At 59.5% G+C, this 16,708-nt stretch overlaps 1 protein-coding gene across 1 annotated transcript; it reads right to left on the reverse strand.

The window, feature by feature from the left end:
* Positions 1-80: 80 nt before the first annotated feature.
* GGT1 (gamma-glutamyltransferase 1) lies at positions 81-16,605 on the reverse strand. Its single transcript, XM_045802483.2, has 17 exons — positions 16,557-16,605; positions 15,733-15,847; positions 13,725-13,875; positions 13,026-13,514; positions 11,002-11,166; positions 10,295-10,471; positions 9,572-9,702; positions 9,335-9,421; positions 6,395-6,587; positions 5,873-6,030; positions 4,768-4,917; positions 4,130-4,266; positions 1,431-1,618; positions 1,097-1,224; positions 889-1,001; positions 703-816; positions 81-391 (listed from the first exon to the last, which is right to left on the reverse strand). The coding sequence occupies exons 6-17, from the start codon at positions 10,456-10,458 to the stop codon at positions 245-247; spliced, it is 1,710 nt and encodes a 569-aa protein (XP_045658439.1). The 5' UTR covers positions 10,459-10,471; positions 11,002-11,166; positions 13,026-13,514; positions 13,725-13,875; positions 15,733-15,847; positions 16,557-16,605; the 3' UTR covers positions 81-244.
* Between the last annotated feature and the right edge of the window lie 103 nt (positions 16,606-16,708).

Raw genomic sequence — 16,708 nt, forward strand, 5'->3', positions numbered from 1 at the left:
TAAAGACCTCTGAATCCCACCTCTCCACCCTTCCGCACGGGACAGCTCCATTTCACACGTAGGATACTGAGGCCTAGGGATACGGGAGTGGGGCCGGCAAGGCTGCCCAGAGCCTCACACTGCGACCCCCATTTATTGCACTGCTTTGTCACTCACAGGGGAAGCAAATCCCTCAAAGTCCCACTCTGGCCCCAGCGGGCCTCTCCTCCCTAGGTTGCCGGTTAGCCTTGCCCGCCCTGAGCACTCAGTAGCCCGCAGGCTCCCCGCCTTTCCTGGAGTCTGAGGCAGCTGCCCAGCCACCGGCCGTGTGGACAATGGCCTGCACCACAGCGATGAAGCTGGAAGCGACCTCAGTGTTGTGGTGCCGGGTCTTCAGGGCTGCGGTCACCGCCTGTGGGTGGGAAGGGATAGCGAGGCCTCAGCAGGGCCCACAATGCCATCTGAGCCACACAGGTGGTGCCATGTCCAGCCCCGTGGCCAGGAAGAACAAGTTGGGGGCCACTGGGCCTACAGGGTCTCATGGGAGCAGGTGGCCTGACCCACACTGCACAGGGGTTCAAGATGGCCCAGGCAGTGGATGTGAAGGTCACCTGCCCCAGGCAGAGGCTGTAGTCTACTCTATGAGTCAGAAGATCCAGGCCTCCATCCTAGGACACCCTGTCACCCCCGCCTTGTGACTCAGTTTCCTTGGCCCTGCCCCACCTGGTCGATGCCTCTCTCCAGCGTTGTGGTGTTGGGCAGAAGCTGGTTGTGTAGTCGGGGCTCCTCTACTGACCGTTTCACATCGTAGCCAAACCACAGGTTATGGATGATGGCCTGGGGGCGGAGGGGATGGAGTCAGTGTGGCCCAGGGGCAGGAGCTGGAGGGGACAGGTAGGTGGCACATACCAGCGCGGTGGCCGTGGTGATCTGTGTGCCCCCAGAGGCACCCACCACCATGCGGACCCGGCCATCCTGGCCCACGATGATCGCCGGACACATGGACGACAGTGGCTGCTTCCCTGTGGTCACCAGATGGGCGGGCAGGGACAGAGATGCTGGTCAGCTGCCTGCCCAGGGCACCAGCCCTCTCCCCACCTGAGCCCCCACCCCACACCTGGTTTGATGAAGTTGGCTGGTGAGGGGGGCACCCCAAACTGGTTGGTGATGTTGGGGGAGCTGAAGTCATCCATCTCATCGTTGAATAGGATCCCGCTGACCTGTGATCGTACCTTGGAACCAAAGCTGCAGACCAGCTGGATCAGACAGCTAGGCCAGACCCAGCCTTCACCCCACCCAGCCACCAAACTCCAACTTGACCCCAGGGAAGCTGGGGGCAGGTGCTCTACCAAGGTGGGGCCTCGGTTTCCCCACCACGGAAGGGGTTTATGGAGCTCCCTTCTGGGAGATGCCCACCCAGGGCCCACCTAGGGCCACCCGGCAGCCCCTACTAGAGGTTGATGGTGCTGGTGGCTGACACAGCGCTGCCATCCTCTGCAACCACGGACAGGTGGGCAGTGCCACCGTCATCAGGCGTGTAGAACTCAGGCTCATAGTAGGAGGTCGGGTGAGTGGTGGTGTCAGAGATCCGGGCCCGGAGCTGAGCGGCAAAGAACTCGGAGCTCATGTTGCGGACCACCTGCCGAGACCCCAGAGCTGGCCTGAGGAGGTGAGGGGGAGGATGGGGAGTGGGCACAGGCTTGTGCGAGCAGCTCTTGGGAAGCCCCTGACATGGCCCAGACCACAACCCTCCTGCAGCCCCAACCTCATGTGGTCTGTCTGATCCCCTTTCCAGCCTTTGCTTCTGCTGCAGTCCAGCAACTCTTAGTATTTGTCTGCCCACCCCACAAGCCCCCACTCTTGCCGCATTCAATCATTCATTCATTCCTGGAGCTTGTACTGCATGCTTGGATCAACGGGGAATAGACGCACAGGTCCCTGCCCTCCTGGCAGAGAAGACAAAGGCAGGCAGGGACATGCTGGAAAGGACAAGCCAGGTAAAGGGGATGGGGAAGGATGGGGTGGAGGGCGGAGTGGTCAGGGAGGGCTTCTCAGAGGAGGTGACATCTGAAAAGAGGCCTGGTGGTAAAATCAAAGTAACAGGCAGAGGGTGAGTAGGGTCAAAGAGAGAGGTGGTGGAAGATGTTAGCAGGGGGTTATCCCTGTAAGTCTTCAGAGGCCCTATAAGGAGTTTGGCTTTTGCTTTGAGCCACCTGGGCCTGGGACAGAGAAAGGAGCACACCGGTAGTTCACAGGATTCCTCTGGCAGCTGTGTGTGTGGGGGGGGGGTAGCGTAGAACCCAACTGGGAGGCTATGGCATCAACCAAGTGAGAGAGGGTGGCTGGCCCAGATGGCCCCAAAGTCTTCAGTCCAGAGCGGCCATTTAACTGGGGACGCAAACAATGCAGAAGGGGCGGGTGACGGGGACCGTGGCGAGCTCGAGTTTGAACAGATGCCCTCTCCTGTCTCCAGTGGGTGGTGCATCTATGTGTGTGGAGCTGACGGGCAAGATCAGGCTGACGACTAAACATGGAGCCATCAGCCTCCGGGGGCTGCTGAAAGCCGTGAGCCTGAACAGGGTCCCCGCGGCAGTGAGGACGGGCAAAGAGGAGAGGAGAGGAGATAGGAGCCAGCAAAGAAGGCCCCTGGGGACTGAGCAAAGGAAATGCCTCCAGAATTTTCCAGCAACACCCCACAGGGAAAATGTTCAGCCTGAATCTACTCCCAAGAAAACAGAAAGTCAAATCCAGGATGTGGGATGTGCAAGGTGACTGCCCCGGGCTTTAAAAATCAGCAAAACAGCCAAGAGGTCTGTTTGGAGGTTCAGAGTCTAGAGGGACTTAACAGCAACTGCAGGGGATGAGTCTCATGGGCTCTGGACCTAAACAAGCCTGGGACCCTCGGGAACACGGGGGTCTAACAGGCCGGGTCCTCTCGATGGCAGTGTGTAGGAGCCCTCGGTCTTAGGAGCTACGACCCAAAGTGTGGTATCGGGACTGACCATCTGATACCCGAAAAAACACACGCATATCGATAAAGAGGTGGCTGGAGGCAGGGAGAGAGGAAGGGAATGTGGCAAAATGTCCGCAACTTTGCAAAATGAAAAGCTGAGAAAAGGAGGTGGCGAAGTGAACTATGTGAGACGCTGCTGAGGGGGGCCCGAAGGGGACACTGAGGCTGGACTCCGGGGGTGGAGTGAGGGGTCCTGGCAGGGGACATGTGGAGCGAGGAGGGCAGAGCCTGATGGGAGAGGCCTGAGAAAGGGACGCTGTGGCCCAGAGGAACGGGCGCAGCAGCCAGAGGCTCGGAAGCGATAAGCATATGCCTCTCTCGGGAATGATTTATTGGAAAGGGCAGGATGGGACTGCCGGCGGCCGAGCAGTGCCGCAGGAGAGGCACGCTGAGTCAGCAAGTGGATGAGCAGAGAGGCCAGCCTCAGCCAGGAGGGAGGGCAGAGGGGGAGGCCATGCGGTGGCCTCAGGGGTACGAGACACCAGGTCCCTGGCTGCAGGGGAGTAGTACGCAATGGTCCTTGGGGAAGAAAAGAGATCCAGGTGAGCAGAGGGGCTGCAGGGCAGCTGAGAGGGACAGGTCAGTGTGAGCGTGTCTGCGGGTCTACCCCGGAATAGGGGATCCAAGTAGGTACAGGGGGCCATGACGGGAGTCTCCATGAAGCCCAGCGTGGAGCTGGGGCATCTGGCAGTGAGTGGGTCAGGCTGTGCAGGGCCTGGGTGGGGTGTGACCAGCAAGCCGGTGGCCGAGGCCTCTGCCACCCAGACCACCACCCCTCCCCCTCCTCCAACCTCCTCATTACCCTTGAGGGTTGTGATGCCCCCATGTATTCCTCACCTCAGCACTGAACACACCAAAACCTTCCAGGCCAGGGGTGCAGCCCCCAAGGTGGGAGTGTGGCCAAGGGTAGGGGGCACTAATCACTCATTGTTGAATCTGTCACACTGTGAGCTCCCTGTGGCAGAGGGCCGAACTCGGGGTTACCAGTCCATCCCAGCACATGGTAGGCCCACCACCAAAGCTGGTGGTAGGAATGGATTAATTAAGCACGTGTGAGGCTGGGGTGGCTCCAGGGAGCCATCCTGGCACCTCCATGGTAGGCCCCCCACCCATCACGGGCCAGCCCCTGCCTCTTACCGCCATCATATTGACAAACTTGGGATCCCCAAGCAGGGTCCTCTTGGCATAGGCGAACCGGAAGGCCTCCACGATACGGTGGTAGGTCAGACCCTTTTGCTCGGGTGTCTCCACACTCGCCTGGGAGAAGTTGTACCCTGGTTGAGCAGAGACAGGCTCACGTGGGCCCTTGGGACACTCCAGCTCGGCCAAGACAGCTGGGTGCGCCAGGGTAGGCTCACACCTCCCTGAATCGCTTTGACTGGCCCAGCTTGAGAAGGGGAACGTCTAATAAGTACCAGTGGACACTTCGAAGGAATGTAAGGATGGAATGAGGCAGGGGACCTCTGGGCCTGGGCCTCAAACGTCCAGCCGAAGGGCTACCCAGTCTTACCCAGTCCCAGAAGACTACTTCGATTCGCCAGACGCAGCCTCTGGAGCAGGCCCCCCAGCTGTGAACTTCCAGCATTAGGTAACTGGGCAAGCCAGACCGACCCTGTCACCCCTCGGCCCTTGCGGGGGCTGTTCCCAGCCCAGGACACTGCTCCGCACCTTTTACCGCCCGACCATTCTTCCTCCTCCTCCAGCCCCTGACCATCGCCCCCGCGACCCCGGCTGCTCTGCCCTGCCTCCTGCGGGCTCGTGGTCGGGCAGCTCACCCTTGAGGATATTGAGGATAAGAGCGAGCACCGGCCCGCTGAGCGGGGCGCTGGGCACGTAGAGATGGGCGTCGCCGAGGCTGACGTTCAGCGGGTTCTCGATCAGCTCGGCACGGTAGCTGTTCAGGTCCTTGACAGTCATAATGCCCCCTGCAAAGAGCAGCTCAGTGGGTGGACACGGGGACGGGGCCCCGGGTCTGAGGGGAGGACAAGACCATCACACTGAAAGCCCTGCCCACCTTGAGGGGCCCCGCCCCCCAGTCCCTCTGTGTTCCCTGAAGATGTCACCTCCCCGCTGCCAGGCTCCGGCCAGCTGCCCTCCACCTGTTTGCCCCATTGGCCTCCAGGTCTGCCTTCTCTCCTCCTGGCGGCCAGAGAGTCTTATCTGAGTGGAAAATATCACTCCCATTTCCCCCTCCTCCTAACAGGTGGGTGAAAGGAGGCTCTTAATTCTACAGGAACGGACTCCAGACAGTCCAGGTATTTATAGGCTAATTTCCTGTGTCAGTGCTGAAGGTCAACATGCTAATCACCCTCCTCTGTGTCTCTGATAAAAATAACAGTATGTAGAACTCCACAGCTGGGGAGGGAGAGGCCGCGACAGGCTGCCCGGCCGAAATTCATCAGAACCTGTCCCTGCTTGCAGCCCCTTCAAGGACGCTCTCACCAAGCCCACCCTCATCTGCTGTGACCCTCAGGGATAATTAGAGCTCACCCTCTCTGGGCCTTAGCCTATTCCATCTCCCAAGGAATGCTCTTCCTCTCTCCAACCTCATCTGTAGCCCAGGTACCACCTCCTCTAGGAAGTCCTCCCAGGCCTGCATTTCAATGCTCCCTCAGCCGGAGCGCCTACCTAGGCCTGCATTTACCCACTGAGAACCTTCTCTCCTGGACTGTACTGGTCTCTCAGTTTTGACCTAACCACAATCTGTAGATGATGTGGCCTGTCACTGACTGCAGAGGTATCCTTGACAGCACCGCCTCCCCGCCCCACCAGATGCTGCCTGAGGACCCAGTGCCCGGGCCAGGCAGGACCAGAGGACCTAAGGCCTCTGAGCTCTGGCTCAGGGTTCCTTTCCCAGGACCCCAAAGGTTGCCCACTCACCAGCAGCCTGGATGTCCTTGATAATCTGGGCGGTGAGGCTCCCATTGTAGAAGGCCTGGGCTCCCTCCAAGGCCAGCGTCTCGTACGTGTTGGCCAACCGCGGCATGATCACTCTGTCCCCCTCCTGCAGCACCTTCCCATCCCGGCAGAACACCTCACTGGGGCAGAGAGGCACCCGTGAGGCCGGCAGGCGGGGTGGATTCAGCCAGCCACTCCCACCCGACCACACAGGAGATCAAAGGACAGCGAGCACCTGTCCACAGGTGGGTGGCCCTCATCCTCTGGTGTCCAGCCCATGCCTCCTCGAGCCCCTGCCACTCAGGACACACAAGCCTGGGACCCCAGACCCTAGGCTCAGAATGTGATCCCACACACATTGGGAGGGGTTCTTGTACCCTAGACCTCACCCCTCTATCAGCACAGGCTCCTGAAGGCACCCTGCCAGTCATTCACAGCCCGCAGGGACCTTGAGCCACGTTTGGCCGGCCTGTGGCCCAGGGCAGGCCAACCCCACAGACATACCATAGCGCAGGCTGCCGCTCGATGTCAGCCCGGCTTTTCTCCAGGGCTGCTGCCAGGCCCTTGCCCACAGGGAAGCCCTGGCGGGCCAGCTGGATGCTGGGCTGGAAGAGGCGAGCCCAGGGCAGCCGCCCGTGCCGCTGGTGGGCCAGCTCATAGCCGCGGATCTCACCAGGAACTGCCACCGACAGCCCCCCTGCACATGGACAGGGACACACAGTTAGGGGCTCCAGTCTGGGGACATCAGGAGGGATGCTCTCTCGGGCCACAAGCTAGGTACAGTCCCCAGATAGGATTAGTGAGGTTTCAGAAAGAAATGGAGTTGTCATATCTGGACTCAGCAGGCAAGAGTATAGCTTGGCTAGGGACATGTGAGGGAGGCCACGGAGGTGAGGGGGCTCCTGTGCTGGGTTCTGCTGTCCCGGGGCTATATGTCTGCCTCTGCAGGGGCTACCAGGTTTGAAATCCTGTGCCGGGCCCACAGCTGCGCACCAAGACTGTGGGGAAGCCAGACCCCTGCCATCTCGCAGTCTGAGCCTCCCCGCCCATAGGCTCAAGGGGTCCACCAGAACCCACCAAGTGCAAGCCCGGGCCACCCTCGACACTGAGCCAGTGTCAAGGCAAGACCACCAGTTTCCTCCCTCCTACTGTCCCAGAACCAGGACCGGAGCCCAAACCCCTGCCCTGTACCCTCTCTGGGCCTCAGTTTCCCCATCTGACCACAAAGAGTTTGTCTCTTCCGGTTGACCTTAGAGGAGCCCACAGTTCCACTGGAAACACCTGTGGACCCTGACCCCCACCGCCCACTATGCCCTAAACTGGACACTGATGCGGAAAGGTACAGCCACGGCCCCCGCTCCCAGACACCCTCTTGCTTTCAGCCCTGGATGACCAGGGCCACTTCAGCTACTCCCAGACTAGGCAGCTTCTAGGTGCCTAACAACCTGAAGCTGGGCACAAGGGCCAGGTTGTTAGGGTCTGCATGTGTGCACATCTCAGAAGGTCTGACACCCAGGCCATAATTCCCCCCACCTTAAATAAATGCCGCCCTGACCTTGGGCCAATCAGGTCTCACACCACCCTGCTCGCCAAGGTCACCAGTGACCCCCACACTGGCAGACAAGGTCCCCTCTCAACTTCACCTTCACCCAGCCCATCACTCCTCCCGGGTCGCCTCTGCTTCCCACCTGCCAGGCTCTCCTAGAGTCTCCTCTGTCTACTGCCCAGATCAGAGCTTCAGCTCCCACTTATGTGCCGACAACTCCAAACTTACTCTCTGGCCTGGCCTGCTCCCCTGATGGTCAGATCTGCAGAGGTGACTGCCCACGCCAAAAAGGCATCTCAAACTTAACAGACTCAAAACCCAACTCCTGACTGTCACCTAAACCCACTCCCCTGCGGCCTTGCTGTTCTGTTAGGGGCACCCCGTGCTTCCAGGCGCAGAGCAAAGGCCGGTCATCCCGGACACTTGGCCTCCGCGCCACACCCAACTAGCAGCAGACACACAGGGTCCACCTTCCAAGTATGTTGAGCAGCAACCCCGCCCAACACCCTCTGACACCCGGCTGACAGGTCACCTGACAGGCCGGCGGCTCGCTCCTAGACCCTTCTGCAGCAGCCCAAGGGGTTCTGTCTGACCTAGACCAGATCCACCCCACAAACACCCCCAGGAGACACTGCTACCTCTCTCGGACGAGAGGCACGGTGGCAATGACCCCTGAGGTCTGACACCACCAGAGCCATTCTGACCCTGGGGTCACCCAGTGCAGCCTCACTGTTCCGCGTGGGCCACTTGCTCTGCCCCCAGACACCTGCACAGCTCCCCTCACCCCACTCCAGCCTCTGGGTCTTCGCTCAGACACGCCCTCCCCAAGCAGGCTGCACTTGGAGAATCCCGTGCCTTCCGGCTCTTCCCACCTCTGCTGTCCTGGTGCCACATGGCTTGACTGGGCCACGGATTTTGCCTGTTGTCTCTGTTTTGTCCCCTGGCTGGGGGAACAGCCCCTGACATTTTAAGAGGTGCCCATAAGTCCTGCTTAAATAAATGAATTCCAAGCGTCCCTAAGGTGAGAAGTCTGTTAAGATTCCAGCAATCACATGAATGATCTCATTTCTATCCATTCGGAGTTTCCCAACGGATATTAGAATTCGAAGATTCTGTATGTTGGAGAGGAATCCAAGAGGGCTGGGCTACACACAGGGCCCCTGCCAGGGCCCAGGCCCGAGGGGCAGAGGCTGCAGTTGGAGATCAGACCTGTTACGGCCGGCCAACAGCTGGACTGGCAGCCTCCAACCTCCTATTCTGCAGTCAATTTGGGTCCTTGGGAGCAGCACCCCCTGGTGGCCACTGGCTTCCCTCAGCTGCATGGGGAGATGGGGGGGGACCTCTTCCCTGCATAAGACCTTGTTAATAAAGACAAACTGCTGTCTCTCCAGAGCTATCCCCACAAATGAACAAATAAATGAATGACTTGGATGCCTTTGAAAAATGCACGGTTTCAGCAGCCCAGGTTCAATTTTGGCCTCAGCACCCATTCAGCTGTGTGACCTCAGTGGGTTTGCATGACCTCTCTGGACCTGTAAAATGAGACTCAACACAGCGCTTCCCGGGACTCCCAAGCATACGGGGAGGATTCAAGGCGCTCATCGGTGAAAAGGGCTGAGCGGAGTGCTGGCCCCCGTGACCCCTGGTATGTGCAAGCTGTTGAAATAATTATTCTCTCCGTGTACAAACTCAGGGGGCTCTGGAGGGACCCGAGCAGAAACAACGGAAGCGCCATCTCTCTTCCCTCCCTGACGATGGTCTTGACTGTTCATTCCAAGGGGGTGTTGTGCAGCCAGGAAAGGACGGGAAGGTAGGCATCCGCACAGCCAGAGCTGTCCCGAGCCCCAGATGCCCCAGCAGCTCAGCCCAGGTCACGCCCACCCTGGGCTTGCTCTCACCTTCCTGCGACTGCTCCGAGCTGTTGAACATGTTGTCCGAGGCCAGCCCCGGGGCCACCTCGCGGGCATTGATGATCTCAACTTTTCCTGGAAGCAGAAGCAGGTGGGCAGTCCGCGCCAACACCCCTCAGCCTAGGGTGTGAGCCCAGGGGTCGCCCAGCTCTGCCTGCCCCCAGCCCAAGTCCAGCCTGAGACAGCCAGCCCCTGCCGTCCACTCCCGCTCCCCGGGGCACTCACGCGTCGTGCTGTTGTAGATGGTGAGGAACAGGCCGCCCCCGATGCCCATGCTGTGGACATTCATGAGCCCCACACACAGCAGGGCCGCGATGGCAGCGTCCACCGCCGAGCCGCCTTCCCTCAGCATGTCCCTACCCGCGGCATGTGGTGGGGAGTGAGCGCCTGCAGGCTCCCCGACCCCCAACATGGGCCCCCTGCCACCCACCTCCAGCGTCCGGGCCACCCCGCCCAGAGGAGGATGGAAGAAGAGCCCACAGCTCGGGGGTCTCACATAGAACTCTAACGCCAGCCTATGTTCTTCCTTTTCAAGCAAACAGATAATACAGGACTTTTATAATAGAAAGAAAACTGGAAAATTGTTACTTTTATGAGTAACAATTTTTTTCTGTTTAAGTCTCTAAGTGGGAACTGATCTTTGTGTATCATGTGAGACAGGAGTCCAAAATAGCATAAAACAGCAGTTTATCCAAAGAGACAGAGATCCTTAGATCTGCGGAAAGGGGCCCAGCTGGGCACTGGGAAACCCGCACCCTGCTCGTGGGGTCAGTGTTCCCTTCTGGCCTGACCAGAGGCTGCTGAGAAGTTCCAAGGAGAGGACAGGCACCTCCACGTGCATCAGATACCCCTTCTCTGGGTAGCTCATGGACTGGTGGGGAAACTGAGTCTCAGAGGGATGAGGGTCTTGCCCGGATCCACTTGCAGTGGTCCTCCCAGCCCACTCACCTCCCGATCTCCGAGCAGTGCTTGGCATCTGCAGCCACGGCCGCCCTGGGGTAGACGTGGTTGTGGGGCTTGGAGGCTGAGGGCAGCCAAAGGCACAGGCCAATGATGAGGAGGACCACTAGGACCACGGCCAGCAGGGCCAGGAGCATGTAACGCCTCCTCATGGCTCTGCGGGTCCTGGGGGGAGGGGGAGTGGAGGTTAACAGGGTCAGGGGACTGCCACTGGCCTGCCTTTGGGCACATCCTGACCCTCACCTTCACAGGGCATAGCCCAAAAGCAAGCCTCAGAAACATGTCCCTGTGTCTCCTTCCAGCCCCTGGAACTTTGCTCACGCCATTTCCTCTGCCAGAACTCCTGACCCCATCTCTGCCCTCCCAAATCTCCCTGCTTATCCTCAGGGCCCCATTCCAGTAAAGACCCCATCTCCAACAGAAACCTCTTCTGGGAGCCCCCAGATTCCACATGCCCCTGCTTCTGCAGGACCTTGTCTAAGACATCTCCCTCGGTGGAAGCCACTGCCGAGCAGGGAACGCCACGAGGGACAAGCCTGGTCTGATTCCTTCTGTGACCCCCACTTCAGCCCAGAGCCAGGCACCATCCATGGGCCCCCCAGTGTGGACTGCCACAGACTGTGGGGTTCAGAGAGAGGACACCCACGGTCTCCTCGTGAAATTGTCAGATGAACAGCCACAGGGCAGGGGCCTACCTTTCTCAGTGGATGGGAGCCCCACGCCTTGCCTGCGAGGGTAGCCACAAAAGCTGGACGGCGGGCGGGGGCGGGGGGTGGCTGAAGCAGCTGGTGAGATAACTGGGGTCTCCCTCACACACTGCGCTCCAGAGAGCCACCACAACCAGCAGCCTCCTCGTCCTCCTGAAAATGGAGATAGTGTACCTGAAACAGGCCGAGTCGGCCCTCCCCAGGGAGCTCTGTGAGGTTCCTCTGCCTCCAGACGCACTCTGGAGTCGAAGAAGAGGCTGTCAGCTGCTCCCACGTTGGTGGAAGATCACCAGGCACAGCTGAGACAGGGTTTGCCCAGACCAAGGCCCGGGTTCAGTGACGTGAGTGTCATATGAAGAAGTGGTGAAGCCCACGTGTGCCGGGCCAAGGGGATGGGGCATGCAGGCCCCGGAGCCAGCTCACCCCATCGGAGTCTCGCCCCTCATCTGATGCGGGGCCTTGGGCAAGTCACTGACTTGCGAATGACAGGGCATCCTGCTGGGGGATGCTGTGGAGGTTAAGTGAATTGGAAAGGGTGGAGTGCTAGGTGAGTGCTGGCTGTACTGTCATTGGCTACCAGGGTGATGACCTGCAGACCTGGCTGGGGCAGAAGGAAGCTGGTCAGCCTCCTGCTCAGTTTCCCTGTTGACTCCTTTCCCGGCTGTACGGACAGAGACAATGGCTAGCTTTTGGGTCCCTGTGGTTTGGCAGCTGGCGAGGGGTGCGACCCCCACAAGGAAGGAGAGGTATGGTGACAGAGGCAATCGCAGTTACCTCTCGGAGGGGGGGGTGTCTGCCAACAAGCCCCAGCCTGGGACTCCTCTGGTTCACCCTGTCTTTATTCAGAGGGCCTGAGCTCCAGGGCCAGACATGGTGTCCCTGAAATGGTCTAGGAAGGGAGTCCCACCCCACGCCGGGGACATCCAGAAGCCAGCCCACGTGGAAGGGCTTTCCCCTCCCATGCTCAGTGGGCAGCCCCACAGAAGACGCTGCCCTACATCCTCAGGAGGGTTCAAGCCAGCCTCTCCTCTCCACCTTGACTGAATCCAGGCACCGGCCTTTCTGGCTAGACTCCTGCAAAGCTTCCTCCCCACACTCCCTCCCGATGTTCCTCCAAAAAGCGGCAGAAGGCTCTTTCCAAAGTCCCAGTCAGGCCCTCCCCCTGCCACTGCTCCAGGGGACAGTCTATGCCCTCTGCCCTCTGGCAGGCCTGATAGCTCTCGGAGCACACCCTGGAGGCTGGATCAGGGTTAAGCGTTCCTGGTAAAGATACCTGCGCTGGGAGGTCCAAGGGCCCTTAGGAGCTGGGCCAGGAACACAGAACTTTCCCCATCACATGTGCTGGGGGTGGATGGGGTAGGACAGAGGCCAGTGACCCTCCCCCTCCCGGCATGGGCACAGCCACACCTGCCAAGGAGGCCCTCCATTCTAGTCCAATCTACTAGGCACCTTGGGGGCATTGCCTCATTTCTCCTGGGCTTGGGGCTGTGAGCCAAGACCCCCTTCGGGGCCCTCCTCTCTCCCCTCAGGCCTCTATAGTGTCCAGCCATGACCTCCTGTGATCTGTACTCCAGTCCCGCCTGTCCGTCCTCCTCTCCGTCCATCCATCCATCCATCCATCCATCCATCCATCCATCCATCCAAAGGCTCAAGTGGGCTTCAAGAGGGACAGGGGGCACCCAGCAAGGCTCAGACTGCCAGGGAGTATGGAGAGCGGTGGACAGCACTGACCCCCATCCTCTCCTCCCTGGGCAGGGCAGCAGGGAGGCCTAGCCGAGGCCCTGCAGGCAGACGTCCCCTGCCCTGCGGAAGACACCCTGCAGGGGACTGGGCTTCCGTTTCCCACCCCCCTCCCACATTTTTCTCAAAGACTTATTAAAATAATGTCCAAGCCCAGATGCCTGGCTCTCACACAAATCAGTGTCAGGAGGGGAAACTGAGGCCAGAGACTAGTTCAGGCACAGCGCTTGGCCTCAAACCCCCCCCCCCCCCCATGACCCTGGTGGGCTTACCTGATGCCTGGGGTTGGCAGGGGCCCAAGAAAGCTCCTGTTCCTCAGACGAAGTTCTGGGCTGGGACACGGCCAGATTTGTCTGCCTGGGAAAGTCTGGGCCACAGCTCCGGCTGGGCCCCCTCCTCCTAGGAGTGGCCCAGAGCCACGCCTGCAGCCCCTGCAGAGCTCCTCAGGGGGCCTCTGAACTGGGATTGGGATCTGGGGGAGGGCACCCCCAAGGAGGGGCAGAGGCAGGAAAGGCACAGGAGAGGGCAGAGGAACTCCCTTGCTCACCTAGTCCCAGAGGGGGCAAGCAGCTGGCCAGGGGACACCCAGCCACCCTATGGGGCAGTTGAAGGTGTCTGAGTAGGGTGGAGAACAGGCTGTCCTCTAAAAGATCAAGCCTGGCAGGGAGGACAGCCCCAGAGTCTGACGTCATGGCAGCGGGGAGGTGCAGTGACTCGGTCTGTCACTAAGTGACTAAAGTTCACGCAGTCCTGGGAGGGCCCTGGGCAGGAGATGGGAGGTGACAGCAGTGACTCTTGGGGTCACCATGGCAATGGCAGGAGGTGAGGAGTGTGGCCCCAGCAGGGAAGGAGAGGTGTGGTGACAGAGGCAGAAGTTCCCCCTCTCTTGGCCTCGGCTTCCCCCCCAAAGGACAGAGTCCACTGGCAAGCGCCCTGCCAACAAGCCCTAGGCCAGGTACCCCCTGACTCACCCTGTCCCTGTTCAGAGCATCTGAACTCCAGGGCCAAACACGATGTCCCAGAACCAGGACCTGAGAGCCCTTACCACACAGCTCGGGCAGATGCCAAGGGTGCCGTCCTGGAACACAGCCTGGGGCCTCGAGTCCAGACCAGTTCCACTGCCTGTGCAGGAATGTTAGCACCTCAGGCCCAAGAAACCACCCGAGCGGCCTGGAAAGGCAGGGCCCAGAGAGGGCCAGAGCTGGTCCAAGTCATAGAGCCCAGCAGTACACACCTGGCCACCCCATACCTGCCCCCAAGCTGCTGCGCGTCCCTGACCAGCCCAACAAGGAGATCTTGAGCCAGGAACAGGTGCATGCCCAGCCCAGGGGACCTTGGACCCTGCTTCCCATTCCCATTTGGCTTCCATCTGCCAAGAATAAGGGTGAGCCACTCCCCGAGTCATGGCTCCTTCCCTGGCCCCCCACCAGCTGTGTCTAGGCTGTCTGGTAGCCCCCACAGTCTCCATCTGGAATACCTAATCTATGACCACCCTACAGGGCTGGGCTAGCTGGTAAGCAGGAAGAGAGACAGAGGCTAACCATGTGTTGCTGCCCACCCTGGGTCACATAGTCAAAACAAGTCCTGTCCTCTCACCCACTGCCCTTGAGCAGGCTTGGGGTGAAATCCACCAAAAAATGCATTCCTAGGAAATCCTCCATGACCCCAGGATGGGGTGCTATGACTAAGCTTTTTCCCTGGACATCACCTGCAGACCAGGATGACTGAGAAGGTGGACAGAGCAGGATCCAGGGACCAAGGCCCATGGCCCGTCCCTGAGGGCTAGACACCAGCCAGGATGTCAGGGGATTTGCACTGCAGGGCAGTCAGCTGGGAGTGGTCCATAGTGGAGAGACATGGGGCTCTGTCCCCAGCCTGGGCCTGCTCAGCAATTTTCTCCCTGCCTGGGAAGGCCTAAGACATGGCGGTATCTGCAGCAGCGGGAGGGTTGGAGGAAGTGTGAGTGGGCAGAGGGTGAAACAAACCCCACGGGTGACCCCAGCAGGACATCCCTGGCCTTCGGCAAGCTGGGGTGAGGGGGAGGCTGTCTGGGGGCACAGATGAAGCCTAGCAGCTGTAGGTTCCAGGAGGGGAGTCAGGAGGAAGGGGTCTCATTCAAAGCTGTATCAACAAAGGCATGATGGGGGCACCCAGGTGGCTCACTCGGTTAAGTGTCGGTTAAGGTCATAATCTCCGGGCCTGGGATAGAGCCCGCATCAGGCTCCCCTGCTCAGCGGGGAGTCTGCTTGTCCCTCTGCCCCTCCCCGCTCGTGGTTTCTCTCTCTCTTTCTCTCTCAAATGAATAAATAAAATCTTAAAAAAAAAAACAAAAAACCTAAGACATGATTTACAGAACAAAGAACCTTCCTCACATGTTGATTGCATCACATTCTATTCTGGTCAGCCCCCCAGCCCCTACACACCACACCCAGAGGGGACCTGAAGGAGGTCGGTCTGGGGAAACATGTCACCCTAGAAAAAGCTGTAGGGGCTGGCCGGAAAAGTCTCCTCTAGGCCCCATGGTTCCTGTCCTAGGCACATAAGATGGTAAGCTCCCCATCCCCAGGAATGTACAAGCCTCACCCACCAGAGATACCGACTTTGCCATCAGGACCACCCCCTCCCAACACACACACACATACACTCTCTCTCTCTCTATCTCTGAATCTAGGCTGAGCGGAGTGGGTTCCCGGGGGAAATCTCAGAGAGGGAACCCAGCTTGAGGACTGTGTCACCACAACCTCAGAGCCCCAGGGGTGAAACTGAGGCACAACCCCAAACCCATGCACAGACAGGAAACCAATGCTTAAGTTGAAGCAACTCACACAAAGTCAGCTGGCCCCGGATGGGGGAGACGTGTGGCAGAACCCACATCTCCACCAGCAGGGAGGAGTCACCCCACCCCCGACCCCAGGGCATGAGAACATAGCTTGCAGAGGCTTCTTGAGCCCTGCCCACACCCCTTGAAGGGAAGCTTACCGCTACCCCGGCCCGGGTTGGGATCTGTCTCCCTCGCTGCCCACCCTGGTGGCACAAGGTTGAGAATTAGAAAAAGCTCCCTTCCCCAGTGCTTGACAGCCACTAAGCCGGATACCTGTCGAAACAGCAATACATGCCTGCAATGACCACAAGGTCGTGGGCGCCCCCTAGAGTTGTGCAATGACCCCTTGCACAACTAAGCCTGCCCCGCACCCCATCACAGTCACAAATCAGAGCCCGGGGAGGGGCAAGCACGGCTGGAGGACACAGACCCTCAGCCCCCATCACAGCTCCCTTACTCCAGACCCTCCTCAGCCTCAGTTTCTCCGTGCTGCACTCTTCCCTCTTAATTCCAAAAGTCCACTTCCGGGGTGTTGTGGCTTCTTCAGAGGCTTTCTTAGAGAAGTCCAGCAGTTCCATGTGGCCCTCCTCCACCCACCCCATATCTGTGGCACACAGTGAGCCAGAAAGCTTGGACAGGCGTCTCAAACCCCCTTACTAGACAAAAAAAAAAACAAAGGCCCCCCCAGCCTAGCGCCGGTCAAAGACCTGTGCGACCCCTCTACAGGATCCATTCACACAAGCCCCATCCCCTTCACCCTGAAAGTCAGCTCACTCCCATTACTCAGGTGCATAAACTGAGGCTGGAGAGGAAGGGGCCAGCACATGGCAGAGCTGGAAATGGAACCCACGCTTCCAGAAGCTTCCGGGAGGGCCTAAGCCTAACCTCCCCCAACCTACAATGTCCAGTAGCTCAGAAAGGATGAGCTGTACTTTGGGGTCCCACAGCACTGAGGCACAGTCAGACACCCCTCCTGGCTCACCTGGCTCCTGGGCTGGTCCTCCTGCTGCTCTCCAGCATGGAGCACGTCCCCAAAGCCCAGCTGTTACCCAGCTCCTCCCCTCCCTCTGCCGGCTTGGGTGGAGGGAGGCTTTAAAGGCACAGGAACCTTTCCAGGTGGGAACTGGGCTGGCT

The sequence above is a fragment of the Ursus americanus genome, chromosome 30 (genome assembly GCF_024610735.1).
Source record: "Ursus americanus isolate L20-20 chromosome 30, mUrsAme1.1.p, whole genome shotgun sequence".
NCBI lineage: Eukaryota > Metazoa > Chordata > Mammalia > Carnivora > Ursidae > Ursus > Ursus americanus.

Bases quoted from the DNA above. Each gene is read 5' to 3' on its own strand.
- GGT1 (XM_045802483.2), bottom strand. From the start codon at position 10,458: ATGAGGAGGCGTTACATGCTCCTGGCCCTGCTGGCCGTGGTCCTAGTG. The intron at 4,267-4,767 runs GTGAGCTGCCCG...CTGCTCAACCAG, and splicing joins TATCCTCAATATCCTCAAGG to GGTACAACTTCTCCCAGGCG. The intron at 1,619-4,129 runs GTAAGAGGCAGG...GGGTCTCGGCAG, and splicing joins AGTTTGTCAATATGATGGCG to GTGGTCCGCAACATGAGCTC.